Here is a 17036-nt window from a genome sequence, read left to right as displayed (position 1 = left end):
TATTACATGGGGTATATACGGTGAAGATGCTATTGTAATTTTTGCAACAAAAGTCTTGTTGCAGAAAATTGAAAAAAAGAATGTGCAACATGGGCCTTATTACAAAAAATTAAAAAAGAGGAAGATTTGCAACAAAGATCTTGTTGCATACATACATGCAACAAGAGCCTTGTTGCAGTAAAAAAGAGGAATGATCCAGACGACTCCATCAATGAATCAAACGACTTCCGGCAACAGACACCTAGCATGCCCCTTTGAAAATTCGGCCGCATGGTCCTTGCTACGCATCCACCGACCGATCCGCGTGATACGTCCGCCACCTCAATGGTCGTTCAATCTACGCATGCGCAGCTGTCCGATCGATCTCCCGGCACGCGGCTCGGTCGCCTCCCCACTCATTAATTCTCGAAACAATGGGTGTGTTGCAAAAACAAGCGCTTTGTCCTGGCCCCGACAGACCTGCGCCCAGCGTGGCGTCGCCCCCAACCACCGCAAAATCAGCTGCCGCCGGCGTGGGGGACCTCCATGGTGCACCACATCGCGCGCCAAATGGTAGGATCGGATGCCAATCTAGCTCACCGAGGACTGCTTGCAGAATGGACGCATCCATCTTTGTCAGCTCCAAGCGCTGCACGGGGCCTTCTGCCGCGGGCTAGATCTTTGACTTGGTTCACAAATCCCCCGGTGGTGTTTCTTGAAGCTCCATCGAGTAGATCCCATCAACAATCTTCGGTGAGATCCTGTTTCTGAAACACTAGCTCTGTTCCACTCTGAAACATGAACACCTGTGTGAAAAACAGAGCAATGAGCCTCCCAAATTTTAGTTGCACATGAGCCTCCACATTTCCTGAAACATTAATAATGGCTCTGCAACAATTACTTTGTTGCAAAACCACCGAAGTGTTGTTTTCGCCAGAATTATTAATTTTGCTTTCAACGTTTTTTGCAACATAGATGATGTTGCGGGAGGACTTTTGCAAAGATGGTGGTGTTGCGGATTTTTTCTGTCTTCACCTTTTTTTGCAACATAAATGTTGTTGTGGGAGGATTTTTGCAACATGAATAATGTTGCAGAATTTTTTTCACCGAAAAGATGATGTCGTTTGCTGTGTGAATCAAGAAATTTATGCAACAAAGTCATTGTTGCGGGAGGACTTTTGCAACAAAGCCGTTGTTGCGAAAAGTATAAAAAAGCATCCTGATTGGAGCAACGACGGAGGGCGAGAGCGGAGTCTAGAGCGGCGCAACAAGGCTGATGGTGACTGGAGCAGAGCTCGGGCGTGCGTGCTCGAGCAGCAGCCATGGCTGCGAGCGGGCGTAAGGAGATGGAGAATACGTAAGGAAAGGATAAGAGGACAAGGACACATGTTGGACATAGGAGGCGGCGGACAATAGCATTTTCCTTTTTTTTTTGATCTTATAGGTTTTTTTTTTGGGGTATATGCGGTCTCACAATCATACGCTAGACCTGAGCCCATAAAAGTCGAACAGATAGATGCTGGACCTGAGCCCATGCGGCCTCGCAATTAGGTCAGAGCCAGCCCAGCTATCTACCAGCAGTAGTGACTATTACGCATCAGTGAACAACCCACCGGAATGTTTCTCCCCTATGACAAGCCCGCCCACCGGAATGTGGTCCCGCGTGTCATCCAATGAAACATCGGGGCGGCACAAGCGACCCTGCTCCAGTGACGAGCCGGAACGCGATTCCTATCCCCAAAAGCCGAAAATTTGGAGTTCGAAAACCGAAAGACGCGAGCCGTTCCCTCCCAAAACCAAAATTCCGAAATCCTCCCGCGCTCGCCGCTCCCACAAAGCGCCCCCAATCCAAACTCCATTCCCAGATCTCCAGCATTCCTCTCCCCCGCCCCTTCTCCACCGAAAATTCTCGATCTCGATCTCCCCCGTTGATGCGCCAATGGTGCGGGAGCTCCGCGCCGACTCCTTCTACGCCCGCCTCCGCGCCGCCGCCGCCGCGGCCGCGGCGGCCGCCTCCTCCCCGCTCCTGATCCTCCCTTCCGCCGCCGACGCCGACTCCCTCTGCGCGCTCAAGGCGCTCGCGCACGTCCTCTCCGCCGACTCCATCCGCTTCTCCATCTACCCCGTCGCCTCCGCCGCCGCCGCCGCCACCCTCCTCGCCTCCTTCTCCGCGTCACAGCCGCTCTGCCTGCTACTCATCAACTGGGGCGCGCACCGCGACCTCCGCGGCATCCTGCCCCCCGCCTCCACCGCGTTCGTCGTCGACTCCCACCGCCCCGTCCACCTCCACAACCTCGCCGCGGCCAACGACCGCGTCGTCGTGCTCTTCACCACCGACGACGAGCACACCGCCGATCTCTCCTATGATTTCGACGTTTCCTCCCTCGCCAACGCCTCCGACCTCACCGCCGACGGGGACGCCGACGAGCACCTCCGTGTTTCGGAGGAGGACGAGGACTCTGACGCCTCCGACTCCGATTCCGATGCCGAGGGAGGGAGGAGGAAGAGGCGGCGGCTCTCGGACGACGGGGAGGCGGACGGCGACCCAGAGAGGCTGTTCGGCAAGCTGCGGAGGGAGTACTACCGCCTCGGCACCTTCCACGGGAAGCCGTCGGGGTGCCTCATGTACGAGCTCGCCCACACGCTCCGCAGGAACACCAACGAGCTCCTCTGGCTCGCCTGCGTCTCCCTCACCGACCAGTTCGTCCACGAGCGCATCACCAACGAGCGCTACCAGGCCGCCGTCATGGAGCTCGAGCAGCACATCAACGGATCCGGCAACCTCGACCCGTCCGGCCTCGGGTCGGTGGTCACGCTGAAGGATGGAACCAAGATCCGGGCGCCGGAGGCCTCCCGCATCGCCTATGAGGACGAGCCAAGGCTGATGCTGCTGCGGGAGTGGAGTTTGTTCGACTCCATGCTCTGCTCCTCATATGTCGCCACCAAGCTCAAGACCTGGAGTGACAACGGGCTGAAGAAGCTGAAGCTGCTCCTGGCGAGGATGGGGTTCCCGCTCGCCGACTGCCAGAAGAGGTTCCAGTACATGAGCATGGAGGTCAAGCGCAAGATGCGCGATGAATTTGATCGGTTCCTGCCTGAGTATGGGCTCACTGAGTTCTACTACCGGAGCTTCCTGAGGGTTCACGGTTACAGATCCAAGGTATCTGCTGCGGATGTTGTGTATGGCGTCACAGCTTTGCTTGAATCCCTGAATGCTGAGTCCAAGGACTCAAAGGAGTGTTGTGCTGCTGAGCAATTTTGGGTTGCATACTCTGCGTTGTCGTTGAGCAATGTGGATCAGCTGCGAAAAGGAATGCAATCTGCAATTGAGATACAGATGGCGATACTGAGGCAGGGAAGCTCAGCCATCACCAAGAGTGGATTCATACGGAGTGCAAAGAAGTTCCGGTGGGTGAAGCTTGATGATCCAGTGGACACTGCTAAGCTGTGCCACCCGCAGGCACTTACCAAGTTCTGTTTCTTCCTGATGGATGCACTGAAGGAGAGGGGTGCAAGGATGAAGCCGCTAATCTGTGCCTGCCTAGCAAGGGAGCCTGAGAAGGTGTTGGTCATTGGTGTATGTGGGAAGCCAAGGCTCGGGGCAGTTCAGGGGAACGCGTTCGGTAATGCATTTAGGTCAGCGGCAGAGGAGATTGGTGCTGATTATTTCCATGACATGTTTGAGTCATCATGGATTGTTCTTGATGTTGTTGCTGTCAGTTCTTTCATGATTCGGTTAACAGAGAAGCTTTGATGCCATGCTCGCCCCATGCTGATGATTCTTTCATTCCCAAGATGGGAAACCTGAGGCCTGTTCTCTCTAAATAAAGGAGGTTGACTGGTTGAGGATGGTGGTGCATGCCATGTTGTCCACCTGATATTTTCACCAAATTACAAATAGCAGCCTGACAAACAATGTAATCTGCAACATCTGAGTTGCTTGGCGATCATGTTTTTAGTGATAGAGGAGAGTTTGTTCCACTCTCCAACTGCCCCATTAGCAAAGGATAATCCAGCAGATTCAGATGTCAACCTGATTCTGACATACAAGGGGCAAGGTACACTTGCTTACTGGTTTCTCTACCTGATAGAATGGATGTTTGTATCTGTACTTGCATAAGCATGCAGCTTTATTGTAGGATAATGTTGTATTTGTTTCTGTATCAATAAAGTTGTGTCAAGTTTTTAGTGTGCAAACAAACACGCGTTACTCTACTCTATGTTGCCATTCTTTACCTGACAGAATTGATGTTTGTAAACAATTTTTAGCTTAGCTACTTGAAATCATTCTTACAAAGTTTCATACCATTCTTACAATGAGAGCAAGCAATTTTGAACAGGACTTCTGTTACAGAGGGCCAATTTATCATGTCGTTCACAGGGCTATGGATGAACTGTCATTTTTCTGCCCAAATGTTCTGAACATGTAATTAGTCTGAACTCTGAAAGAACAAGTGTCATAGGGTACTTTATGAGACATCTAACTTGCAATTTGTGTGACTCAGAGGCCCTGTTGGCTGATTTGCGATATTGTTACAGTGATTTGATTCATTCATGTGCTCGCATACTGTTGATAGAAATCCTTAGCGTGTTGTCAGAAAATCATGGTTTTATCTTGAACCAGACAGACTCATAGATATTTGATGAGTGTGCCGAGATGTCAACACATGGTGTTTGTCAGTGATCTTTCATCTATCAAGTTAGTATAAGGACACTGTCCGTGCAAAGATCCAACCGATGCTATCTATGATCATTCTGTAGTTCTATGCTTGACATTTGTTTGTGGTAGATCATCAGGACTAGTCACTGCTATTCCTCTGTTCCTGTCCCACCTTTTCTTGTCCAGATCATAGTGGCCAGTTTAGGGACACCTCCCCGGTGCTCCTTTCATTCAAAGGAATTGCATAGGATTTTTGGAGGATTAGAATCCTTAGCACTTTTCCTATATTGGTTGTTTTATTCGTAGGATTGAATCCTATAGGATTTTTTTCCTAAGGAATCATTTGTACTACATTCCTTGGGCAGGTAGGTTCTGCTACTTTACACTTTGGCAGTTCTACATACAGTCCCCACCATAGTTGAGATAGAATTCCTTGAGGATACCGTTGACGCGTTGTAGAATGCAGTCATGGTGGGCCGTGGAAGATTGTATCACTCGTGGGCCAATTCACTGAGCAGGATTGCAAACCTGATAAACAGGCCCACGTTTCTCTATCCCCCATAGTTCAATGTAAGTTCGTCTTCTTTCCACACAGCTGCTCCGTCTTGGTTTGTTAGAAGCGAAATATTTCATCCAAACCATCACTGCACAGTTCTTCTCAAATCAATCACTGCACATTTCTTCCCAATCATCTGTACACAACGGTATCATAAATTTTACACAGCAGTATATTGTTACGTGAATTTTAGGCTTCTATTTACAGTTTTCTTTGCACAAAAATGCCCCCTCCCAAGAATTTTCTCTCCGCATTTTCCTGTTCTAGGTGTGAAACTGAGTCTTGATGAAGGTTGATGGATGTTGCAACCGCTTAGCTAAGTTTGATGAGTACACATGCCACATATGGAGAGTTGAAGTCTTGACTGACAAAGACATCAAACGATGTACTGTGCACTGTTACCCTGGGTTGCTATCAGTATATCAGATGGTGTCCATCTGATTGGAAACGGTGAGCAGTCTTAGACCACATCTTGAAGGGAGCTTTGTACCGTCTGTGCTACTTAGTTTCAATCAGAGAAGTCTGTTTCAACAAAATATATCCACATGTTGCAGGCTACCTATGGTTTTTTGTGTTGTTTGACATGCTGGGCTTCTTCAGGTTAAGCTGGTCGTTCTCAATCACTGAACTGCACAATTCATTGTGCAACTTGATACTTTTATCAGTTTTATGGAATTGCAATCAACTGGTGGACCCATCCCAATTCCTTGCAACTGGAATAGTTATTGGTGTGATGCTACCCTTTTAAATTTTGATTGACAGGTTACATAATGCTGCAAATAAGTCATGATCACACTGGCATTGCAATGTTAGCCCATACTGCAACTGTACCTCATTTCCTTTTTCTGGAGGGAAATGTAGTACCTCATCAAGTATTTACCTTGATTTCTCGATGTATAGAAATACAAATTGATGGTTAACTTGGAAGAGCAACTAGGTTGAGCATAAAACAACTTCCTCTTGGCTTTCAGAGTGCAATGGTTGTAACTTAAAATCATACGTCAGAAGTCGTAATGGAGTTGTCCATTGGCTGGTAGTCTACAACAGAAGCCAACTCTATCTTTCTTGATAAATGAATCAATCAACAATCAAACCAATCAGTTAGGACATTTATGGCACTAACTTTGCTTATGTTGGTGAAAAACAATTCTCGAGTTACTAATTTTTACATTACTCTCTTTGTGCTGATGTTTCCATTTCCCCTCTTTTCACCGTGAGATGCAAAAATGATCTTAACATCTGTTCAATCCCTAGGCACACTCTATCATTTGTTCATTTAAAACTAATTTCAATTCAAGCCGATGGCATTCTGAGATCGCTTGTCCAGTTCTTGAAAGGTTAATGTGCTGAAGGTTTCCAGACAAGCAAGTTGTGCTTTTTTGAGAGAAGGGCGTGGAGAATAACCAGTTTTGGTTTGCACTGGCTACAATTCTTGTAAATCAAAGGAATATTGACTTATCCTTAACCTCATAGAGAAGTCTGGGAAGTGGGAACTGATGTTACTACTGCTTCGTGACAGCTTTTGAGACTCATCATAACTGGAGATGATAGCCACACATCCCAGACTTCTTATTTCTCAAAACATACAATCAACTGATGGGTCTATTGATGAATTCATATTAATGTTTCCAACGGGCTGATAGTGCTACTTTTTTAGCTTGAATTTGCACTCTAGTTTGTGGCAAGTGGATCGATATCTTAGTCTAGTTCTTTGCTATGACGTAGGACCTTGACACGTTAGCTGGAACAGATAGCAGGCAATGTGGCATGTTTCATAGCCTCTTAAACGCCATATCAAGGCTATCGATAGTGTGCTGGTGGGGAAAATCTGCATTGAGTAGGTGGTTACAAAATTGTCTACAATAGACGTGTATGTGCCTACGACGTGACAAATAAAATAAGATTATGAGGATGATATTATTTTATTTTAATTTGTTGTTTAAACATATTCTTGCTGAGTTACCTAATTACATTTTTAAAATAGAAGCATCCTTTACTGGGAACAATATGTAGGTGAAAATTTTACAATGAACATGTAATGACTGAAGCAAATGCATTATTAGTAGGTTAACAGAAAGCCGCAATTTTTCTGCAAATTGTAATGCCTTTTTGAGCTAAATGCTGATCCTAACTAGTAACTACTAAGAAGCAAGTGTGCCATATGTTCTTCTGCATATTCATTAGTTTGGTTAGTAGTCTTGAAATGCATACATGCCTATCATAGCGGTTGCAGATTCCATTTGTATCTATCTTCCTTTTTAAAGGATCTTTATGGTTATCTTCAACTTGCATATATTTTTCACTTTTGTCGTTTCTTGTACACACGAGATCCTGCAACTCCAGACACAAGGGTTGCTTACTGTAATTTTGCAGATTTGCTAGTTCCATCGGGTAGGTGAATTATCTAAATGCACTGGCATGTGGAGCCCTTTGCACTTCATGGATGTACGTTGAGCTTGATTACATTTACTGAAACGTAGGGCATCTATAACACGTCTCATAAGTCATAACAGTAAGGTGGTATTAGTATGATTATTAAGGATTCAACTGGAAGCAGTTCGTCTGTGATGCTCTTGCTACAAAGTAAAAGAATTGGATGGCTGAGGTGGTCCTTTCAGTGCTGCTTTGGTTAGTAGTTGGGAGGTAAGCTACTAACTCTTTGTGATGATTATGTGGAAGACTAGTACTTTCATGTGAGCTAAGATATGAGGAAGTTAAAGCACTACCCAAGGGTGTCCTTGTTGAGACAACCTTTCGACCTAAAACACTGCAGGCTGTTCTCTTGTCATCTGTATCCCATGCTCTTTTCATTTGTATCAGCAACTGCATCTGTATTTTGTTTTAGAGTAGTCTTGTTTGGCATGATTCGTCTTAGTTGGTCCATGTGCTTGATCTTGCCCCCTTTTGGCACCCTGATCTGTATCTTTGGATGCATCCATTTAAAAGAAAAGTATTTGTGTTTTGCACAAGCACAAGTTTAGTTGGAGCCGGAGTTCTTTGAATAACAGGATATTTTTTCCAGTTCTCCAAGCCATTTCACGTTTAATCATAGGTTAATTAGTTTGGAACTGTTTTAAGCATTCAAATGATGATTCCACTAGGTCAAACTAATCTGGTCTCGCAGAATGAATGATTTGTAACGGTTGATATTTTTTTTTACAATTTTATTCTCTGCAGGTATTAGTCTAATTAAGTCATCAAGTGTCAGGTGTATGTGCAATGTTTCCTCCGTATAGATTTCCCTAAATTGAGGCAATACCAGGCCCACCATGTAGCAACTACACTAATTGGTGATTATTACACTGATGGGGATATTTGGATCTCACCTCATGGCCTTGTAGACATAGTAGTTTCTTGTGTAATTAGGGGCCAGATGGTTGTAATTTCTTGAATAACTATGCATGTATAGTATTGATTTTTCACCTTATAAAAACATAACTTGTCCTTGACAAAATAAACTGGAATTAGTGGGAAAAAACACAAAATGAGTCTAGCCACCTCATGCAAGCTTTCAGTACAGTGTAAATTAAATTAAAGATAGTTTTTTCCGAATTGGACTGGAAAGTTTTACTATTAAGTTGCCTGCAGTTCTGTTCAAGTCAAAGGTCCATGCACAACAATGTTTGGGTCTTTGTATCTTTCTTGTTATATCACCTATATCTAGTAAAGAGCCAATTGAATACTTGATGGTGACATTATCCTTCACAATTATACGAATCACTTTCAAGGGCCTTGTATCCTTCCTCCTGAGGCCATCTGTTAGGGTCCAGTTGGGGATAAACAGGGTTCAACTCCCAGTCCGGGCCTTTATGTTGATAGACCAAAGATGGCGACTGATGTCTGTCAATTGACGGTGTAGGTACAGACTGCAGAGTGAGTTTCTGGGGCATTAAAAGGTATGGCTCTGAACAAAGACTTCAGTGTTTTTTGGAATGACAGAATAAAAGCAGTATATTGGTGGATAGTGGTGACTGCTCACAGTGATCTGCACATGATCAAGTTCTTCAGAAATTCTTCCCTCTCCGTTTTGGAGCTGTTTTACTTCCAGTTTGAGAACTGAACACCATTTTTACTGCTGTTGCTAGGTATGTGTGCGGGACAAACATTGTGAAAAGCAGAGGGAGTGGTTGCTCGGGGACACTCTCGTGGTTACTGTGTTGCTGCAAGAAGTTTCTGCTGATGGTCAATGACTCGATGGAGGAGGTCGTCCATGTACTCCGCCCAGGTAACACAAACAGATCTTCCATTCTTTCCTAATTAATTGCCACCTGCTCTGTTGGTTGCCCTGGCACACTCCATTGGGCTTGCGTTACACGTGCGACATATCGTGCACTGCCCTGCCCTGCCCTGGGCCACCTTTGCCTGTAATGCGACGGCTACGTCGAGATTGAGATGTGTATACCCCGAGTCAGTCGTTGCTGAAAATCACTGCAGCGTGCTCTGTCTAAATTGACATGGCTGATGATGACAGTGATGATGCTTCTTTTCTTTGCAAAAACACGAGATTAACGCTCCCGCCATTGGCTGAGCCGCTCAAGAACTCCATGTTAGGAGCTGTGCTTGTCATGGAGCTTCACTACCATTGGCTCAACTGCTCGCGAACTCCATGTTAGGAGCTGTGCTTGTCATGGAGTTTGACTACCATTGGCTGAACCGCTCAAGAACTCCCATGTTAGGAGCTGTTCTTGTCATGGGGTTTGACTGGACATAAAATTTGGTTTCTCCCTTCTGTTGTAACCTTAGAGTAGGTGATTGTATGTAGGTTCTATTTTCTGGAGTTTCAGTATGGAGTAGTTCAAATCTGGACTAATTACCAAAACTCTAGAGAAATATCTCTAATCCAAACAGCCTTTAAAAAAACTGGATTATAAGAGCGTCTGTAACCATCTGTTCTCATCACAAATTCACAGTTACTGAACAGCATACTGCCCAATCATTAAAAATGTCCCTAAACAGGTGAAACCGGTATACCCACTGGTTTTCGCCTGTTTTTGCATCCCTGCTTGGGCCAGGAAAAGTCTTTGCTTGGTCCTGCTGATAGTTCGATACTGGTCCAGCCTGAGCTGATGGGAAAGATATAGCTGGATGCCTGGACCGGGCTAGCTGGGTCAGGTGAGGCCGTGAGGGTGCTGCAGTTGACTAGTTGAGATTACCCAGTCTAGCTAGGCTTTGAACAAGCAAAATTCATCACTCAGCCAGGCCATTTCACTCTCTGATCTTTTTTTCGATACATTTTGAGTTTAATAAAAGCGCCTGTTCTCGAAAAAAGTGCACCCTCTGGTCTAAGACTGCATCCAAATGCAGGTGTGATACTTGCATTTTTTTTTACATCGCATTGTACTCCCTCTAATTTTGTCAAAAGTTGTTGCTCCATAAATGAAATCAAACTTTTGAAAATCTGACAAAAAATATTCGGAATAAATATTTAATAATCATATGCAGAAACTTGTCTTCAGAAGTCATTTCACAACATGTAAGATAGAAACTAGTGGCCAAAGTAGTAGCGTTTAGCGAGTAACTACTGTGGAGGAGGGTGTGCACATGACACGGAAGGGACGCACAACGGAGATCCAGGGACACCCCACAGACCATGTCTTAATCATGTAATTGATCATCTCTTTCCTGGATATTCATGACCATGCTCTGCCGTACTGGCTGTTGCTTTACCTGATGTACTACAAGCTAACAGAGCATTTCAAGCGACGTTGATGACTAGCCAGGAGCAATCATTGTTAATTCTTGTGCAAAATATATCGGTATCTTTCCTGAAAGATACTTGCTCGGTTAATAGCTTTTAAATCCGTGTAGTTTTCTTTTGGAAGCAGATAGTTAAATAACTAACCATGCATTGAGAAATGCTTCATCTTTTCCCCAAATAATCCAGGCTGAAAAGGCTATGTGTTACCCCCACCGTCCCGTAATATACGACGTTTTTGCAAGTTAACGTAGCTTGTAAAAACATCTTATACTGTGGGACGGAGGAAGTATTATTTTTTTGTTATAATCTGGGAGTTGTTTTCTTCTTTTGCAGCGAGTGTGATCATTTTCTTTTGCAGTGAATGTGATCAGGGACCATCTGCCTTGCCGACAGGGACATACCCCCCCCCCCACCCCCCCCCCCTCTCTCTAGCTTTTTTTCTACTAACAAGTTTGGGTAGCATTCATGTCACACCGTACATGACCAGGAAAAAGTACAAGTCGTTGCAGAATCAATCAACTAGAATCAAGACAAAAACAGAAGGCTTCACTAACTTATGTTCATACTCCGTACAATTTAACACCGGGTAAGCTAAGCTGAAACACTTCAGCTAGCTTGTACTTATAACCCAGAAACAAAAATAATCCCCCCCACAAAAAACTACATTCAAGAACAGACATGACAACCCTTAGTCGCATCATGCTTGCAGATCAGATCATACATCACGTCGCGCCCGTTATTGAATTCCTGTTACTGTCTTGTTCCTTCTGGCCACCTGGCCTTCTTCTCATCATCCCATCCCAGTGTAAATATGCACCATTAGTAAACGTCTCTCTAATTAACTTCTTTCTCTCTCTCTCTCTCTAGTTAACTTGATGGTGTCATCATAGCGATCTCCAAGAAGCTAGCTAGAACATGTAATTAACAGAAATTACTTAGCTTATCTATTATACATATATGGATGTGTATGCATGTAATTGACTGTAGAAACGATTAACTATGTATCTGGAAAGTGACATTGGTTCGTTGGTTTGCCTTTTCCAGCTAGTACAGCAATGGCAGGGAGGAGCAGCCACCGTCGGAGAGCTCCATGAGGTCAGCGACCTGCTCCGCCGCCTCGTCGAGAAGCCACTTCTCGATCGAACACAGTGGCAGCTGATGATGGAGCTGCTGCTGCTGCTGTCTGGTGGCCTCGTCATCATAGCTGATGCCCCCCATTAACACCGGCTGCTGCTGCAGCTGCTGAACGCCGGGGACGAAAGCCAGCTCGGCGCCGGTGCCGGATATGCGGTCGAAGGACATGAAAGGGTCGGTGACCACGGCTATGTTGGGTTTGACGTCGGTGGCGGTGGGCGGGGAGCTCTTCATGAAACCGCCGAGGAGCCTGGATATGTTGTCCATGCTGGAGGCGTAGGACGACGAGGAGCAGTCGGCGGCGACGTCGGCGAATGGCGAGCGGCGCATGGTGATCGTCGTATGCTGGGTGACCTCCGGGTTGCTGTAGCAGCCGTGGTCGACCGTGGAGCTGGAGGCGGCGATCGCGTCATGGTGGTATCGGTGGTGGTGGTTGTCGAGATGGACGGCAGCGGGGAGGTTGGCGGCTGTCTCGGCGGAGCTGGAGGGCGGCGGCGGCGGCGCGAAGATGGCGCCCATGGCCTGCTGCTTCTTGAGCTTCTTCTTGAGGTGCGTGTTCCAGTAGTTCTTGATGTCGTTGTCCGTTCTCTGTGGCAGGTAAGACGCGATCGCGGCCCATCTGCATTCCCCCCAAACCCAAAGAAGAGTTGTTATTAGATCATGCATATCACCATGCATGCACGGGCGGCCGCCATGGCCAACCTCGACGGTCATCGCTGGACGGCCTAGTTGGTTACCTGTTGCCAAGGAGGGACTGGAGGTGGACGATGATGCCTTCCTCGTGCGTGGTGAAGTTGCCGCGGCGGATGCCGGGGCGGAGGTAGTTGGTCCAGCGGAGGCGGCAGCTCTTGCTGCAGCGCATGAGGCCGGTGTTGATGGGCACCGCCCGCCAGTTCCCCGGGCCGTTCTCCTGGATGTAGGACACCAGGATGATGTCCTCCTCCGGCGTCCACGGCCCCTTCTTCACGCCCACCTTGTCGCAGCACGGCGGCCTCCCCATGATCGACCGATCACCTTCTCCTTTTGGCAGCTCGATCGTGTTTCTCACTCGTGCCTGCAGCTGGCTTCTGGCAGCACACTGTCTGATGATCTCTCACTCTCTCTCTCCGTATATATAGGAGGGAGACGATGAAGGGGAGTGAGCTCCTTTTCACTTGCTATCCATCGTCTAACTCTATAGCTCTCTGACGCTGATGATTTACTTTCACTTTCTGTAGCTCCAGTCGATCTACATGCAATGCTTGCTTTCTCTTTCTGTCAACGACATCACATGAATCATAGAAACCGACCCCGCCCCACCACGCCTTAAAGGAAGGACGAACTAGAGGTGTACGTACTGCTGCACCCTAGCGCTACTGTGTGGGATTTAAATTGGATCCTTGGCTAGACTTGTGCATGCAAGCCACCACACCAGTGACTCGTCAAGCTTACCATCACTAGTCAAGGCATTTCACTCCGTGGTACTCTACTATGTGTAGGAAACAAAACGGTAAAGTGTACTACCTAAATTTCGTTACCTATCCTCAAGGAACCCGCTGCAACAACCATGAAGAAATTTAGGCCTATTAGCCTTTTAATAAAATTGTGTCTTAAAGATTTTTACTGAAGTTCTGACCAATAGATTCAAATTCTTAAATAGATTTGTATCTAACAACCAGTTTGCCTTCATATAAGGTAGATATATTCTTGAGTGTGGTCACAACACATGAAGTCATTCACTCCCTGGTTAAATCTGAGAAATGAGTAGTGCTTAAACGAAAAGCAAAGCTGTTCATAAGGTAGATTTTTGTTTCAACAAACCTCTTCAGCTTAGAGGATTCAACAAAAGATGGTTGGACTTGGTTTGAAAACCACTCATAGTGGTTTTGTATGTGTCAAACTGAGCAATGTAGAGAGTGAGTTCCTCCTTAATGGTAAGGGCTTCAGGCAGGGTGATTCTCTGCACCCCGGCTGTTCAACATAGTTGTCGATGTCCTCACTAGGATGCTTCCCAAAATTGTAGACAACATGTTCAAAGGCCTATGCCTATCTATCCACCTTGGAGGGGTGGTTGGTTTGCAATATGTTCATGATACTATCATGTTTGTAGATAGTGACCCTGGGTTAGCTACTAATCTCAAATGGATCCTTACCTGCTTTGAGCAACTTACAGGGATGGGAATAAACTATGATAAAAGTGAGATGACCCCTCTGAATATGGGTCAAAGTGAGATATATCCGGTAACAGCCGCCCGCGGGGTTCATCCTTTGGCGGCGCCGCCCATACACCTCTTGAACCGGTTGGACTCTCCGCTTCTCCTGTTGTAGATTGGGTGGCAACATGGGCTCCCTCTCATGCTGGGATGCGGTGGTCGCCGGCTGCTATGCCCAGATCCGACGCGTCACTACTTGCTGGGCCTCGCTGACGGCTAGGTCATCTCGCCCCGAGCACGGCCTCCTTGTGGATGCGATGGCAACATGGGCTCCCTCTCATGCTGGGATGCGGTGGCCGCCGAAAGGTCTTCGTGGAGGTTTCACCCTACAGATCCGGTGGTTGACTTTGGTGGTGAGCTGCAAACTATGGATGACGGCTGGTGCGCAGCGGCGACGGTTACACACATCATGTAGCTACTGGGATTGCGAAAAAGTAGTGGCGACAACACATGAGTGACTTGATGGTGGTGCTACTCGAGCACCCGGTCTTGAGCTCCAGGGTGAAAGCCTACATGACCTGAATTAGTTATGCCTAACAATGATGACGTTTTTACGTCGTTACCTTTTTAAAGGCATTGCTCGGATACACTTGAACTAGTTCTTCGGGGTGAAAATCTCGATTCTGACCTTGAGTGGTTGGATCCAGCAACGGTGGCGATCGAGCGTTGCTCCCTTCCTGAAGGCGTTGTTGTTGAAGAGCCTCATTTATGTGGTGTCATGAGATTGTTGGTGTGGATATGGTCATTGGTGTAGTTTGCTGATAGTGGATTTGATCGTTTTGGTTTTTCTCTCGCTTGCTTATAGTTTTGGTCTTATATGACTTTGCTATTTGTTGGCATGTTTTTATGTGTGTGCGTTAGTGTTGGCTATGTGCATCCTAATTATGCAGAGACAACGTGTCCTCATTGTATTTTTATCCTCTTGATGCTTCATTTTGAGCCAATAAAATTCACCCTTTATAAAAAAAATGTGCGTCCTATTCGGGCTTTTCCAATTAAGTATTTTGGGATACCTTTACATTATGATAAGCTTTCTAGGAGTGATTTACAAGCACTAATAGACAAGACCTTGAGCACAATAGTTGGATGGAGGGGAAAACTAATTCCTATGCTGCTAGGTTCACTCTAATCACAACATGTCTAGCCAGTATTCCTATTTACCTAGTCTCTTTATTTAAATTCCCCAAATGGGATGTGGATCTCATAAACACTCAAATGTCTAATTGCCCCCGGAATGATTTGAGGGGCATAGGAAGATCCATTTGACCAACTAGAAATTAGTTGCTACAGGGAAAGATCCATTTGTCTTGTAGAGTCTTGGTTTAAAAGATATATACATGGAGAGGGAAGATCTGAAAGAAGATTGTTGATACTAAATATAAGCTAAACTCTAATACTTTCTAAGATCCTCTAGGGCCCTCCAACTTTTGGAAAGGGGTCCTATGGGCAACTAGGGCTGTGAAATTTGGTTATAGGTGGATGGTAGGAGATGGAAATAAAATTACGTTTTGGAAAGCTACTTGATTTGGATCCTCCCACATGTCTATTCAGTACTGGCATAATTATGGCACTTGTAGATAATATGGTAAGCCCATTAGGAAAATTTGCGATGGGAGCAGATCAATGCTCTCTTTTAGGAGAATCTTTACTGCTGAGATGATGAAACATTTGGCTTGAGATTGAAGCCATAGCTTGGAACATCTCTTTGACTAGAGATAGTGACTCTGTAATATGGGAATATGAGAATTCTAATATGTATTAAACTAGTCTTATATATGTTGTTATCAATTTCAGGGGTGTTACTCATGTGTATATTCATGTTGTGTGGAAATAGGTCCCACCGATAATACACATATTTTTGTGGCTCGTCTCATATAACAAAATCATTACTAGAGATAACCTAAAAAATCAAAATATGAGAAAACCTGAAGATTGTGTATTCTGCTCTAAACTTGAAAGTATACAAAAACTTAATTTTGTTTATCTTGTTGCACTAAACATTTTTCATGAAGTTAGCATCTTATTAGGAAGGCAACCATGAGATAGTTTAGAACCTATCACCTCTCTTTGGGTTGCTCGTAAAAATACTTGGTGCTACTAATGCTATTTGTGGTGCTGTTCTCTTGGATCTTTGGAAGCACATAAATAATTTAGTTTCTAATGGCACTCCTTGCCCCTGCCCCCCTTGAACTATATTTGGTTTTGATTTTAAGAATAGCCACATTGCGTAATTGAACATCACAATGCATAATCGAACATCACATTGCGCAAGTGAACTAAATAGTGCATAGTCTACATCCATTGCATAATTAACTAAAGCCGGGGTATAATTATCTAGAACTAGAACTTAGTTAGCTAGAACTATAGCCTAATTAGCTAGAAGGAGCTATTTCACGTCGTCAGAGAAGATGGCGATGGCACCTTCCCCTTGCAAGAGCTCGATGCCTCCACATCGTGGGGACCTGTTTTATTTTTTCTGTTGGATAATTAATCTAATCTATCGAGTCAAGTCATTGAAGGCGGAGAAAGGAAACCATAGCCGTGAACCATCAAAATTCTCATGTCTCCACGCATACGCACCACTGTCATTGTTTTACTTTCGCTATGGTGCTCTCGAATTTCCCCATCTGATGACTGTGTGCGTGAAAGAGCATACCTATGGAATCACCTCTTGTGAACTTGCATGGGTGAGGGGCAATAAAGTTTTTGGGGATCTCATCGGCACGACTTCTTATATTTGGTCAACTACTTCCTCAACGATGACGGATGACTATGTCAACTACACCACCTTCATGATGCGAAGCATCCTACGAACAT

General features: G+C 45.5%; 2 protein-coding genes across 2 annotated transcripts; one reads left to right on the top strand and one right to left on the bottom strand.

Annotated features, from left to right (window-relative positions):
* Window positions 1-1766: 1766 nt before the first annotated feature.
* LOC125508772 (cell division control protein 45 homolog) lies at window positions 1767-4176 on the top strand. The gene has a single exon (XM_048673564.1). The coding sequence runs from the start codon at window positions 1919-1921 to the stop codon at window positions 3731-3733; it is 1815 nt and encodes a 604-aa protein (XP_048529521.1). The 5' UTR covers window positions 1767-1918; the 3' UTR covers window positions 3734-4176.
* A 7619-nt stretch (window positions 4177-11795) lies between these two features.
* LOC125555943 (transcription factor MYB60-like) lies at window positions 11796-13134 on the bottom strand. Its single transcript, XM_048718749.1, has 2 exons — window positions 12765-13134; window positions 11796-12646 (listed from the first exon to the last, which is right to left on the bottom strand). Exons 1-2 carry the CDS (start codon window positions 13025-13027, stop codon window positions 11938-11940), a joined length of 972 nt encoding a protein of 323 aa, XP_048574706.1. The 5' UTR covers window positions 13028-13134; the 3' UTR covers window positions 11796-11937.
* Window positions 13135-17036: the final 3902 nt, after the last annotated feature.

The sequence above is a fragment of the Triticum urartu genome, chromosome 5 (assembly GCF_003073215.2).
Source record: "Triticum urartu cultivar G1812 chromosome 5, Tu2.1, whole genome shotgun sequence".
Taxonomy (NCBI): domain Eukaryota; kingdom Viridiplantae; phylum Streptophyta; class Magnoliopsida; order Poales; family Poaceae; genus Triticum; species Triticum urartu.
This window is presented reverse-complemented; position numbering and strand designations above follow the sequence as displayed.

Coding starts and splice junctions, on each gene's coding strand:
- LOC125508772 (XM_048673564.1), top strand. CDS start 1,919: ATGGTGCGGGAGCTCCGCGCCGACTCCTTCTACGCCCGCCTCCGCGCC.
- LOC125555943 (XM_048718749.1), bottom strand. CDS start 13,027: ATGGGGAGGCCGCCGTGCTGCGACAAGGTGGGCGTGAAGAAGGGGCCG. Junction 12,647..12,764: donor CAGTCCCTCCTTGGCAACAG/GTAACCAACTAG, acceptor GGGGGAATGCAG/ATGGGCCGCGATCGCGTCTT.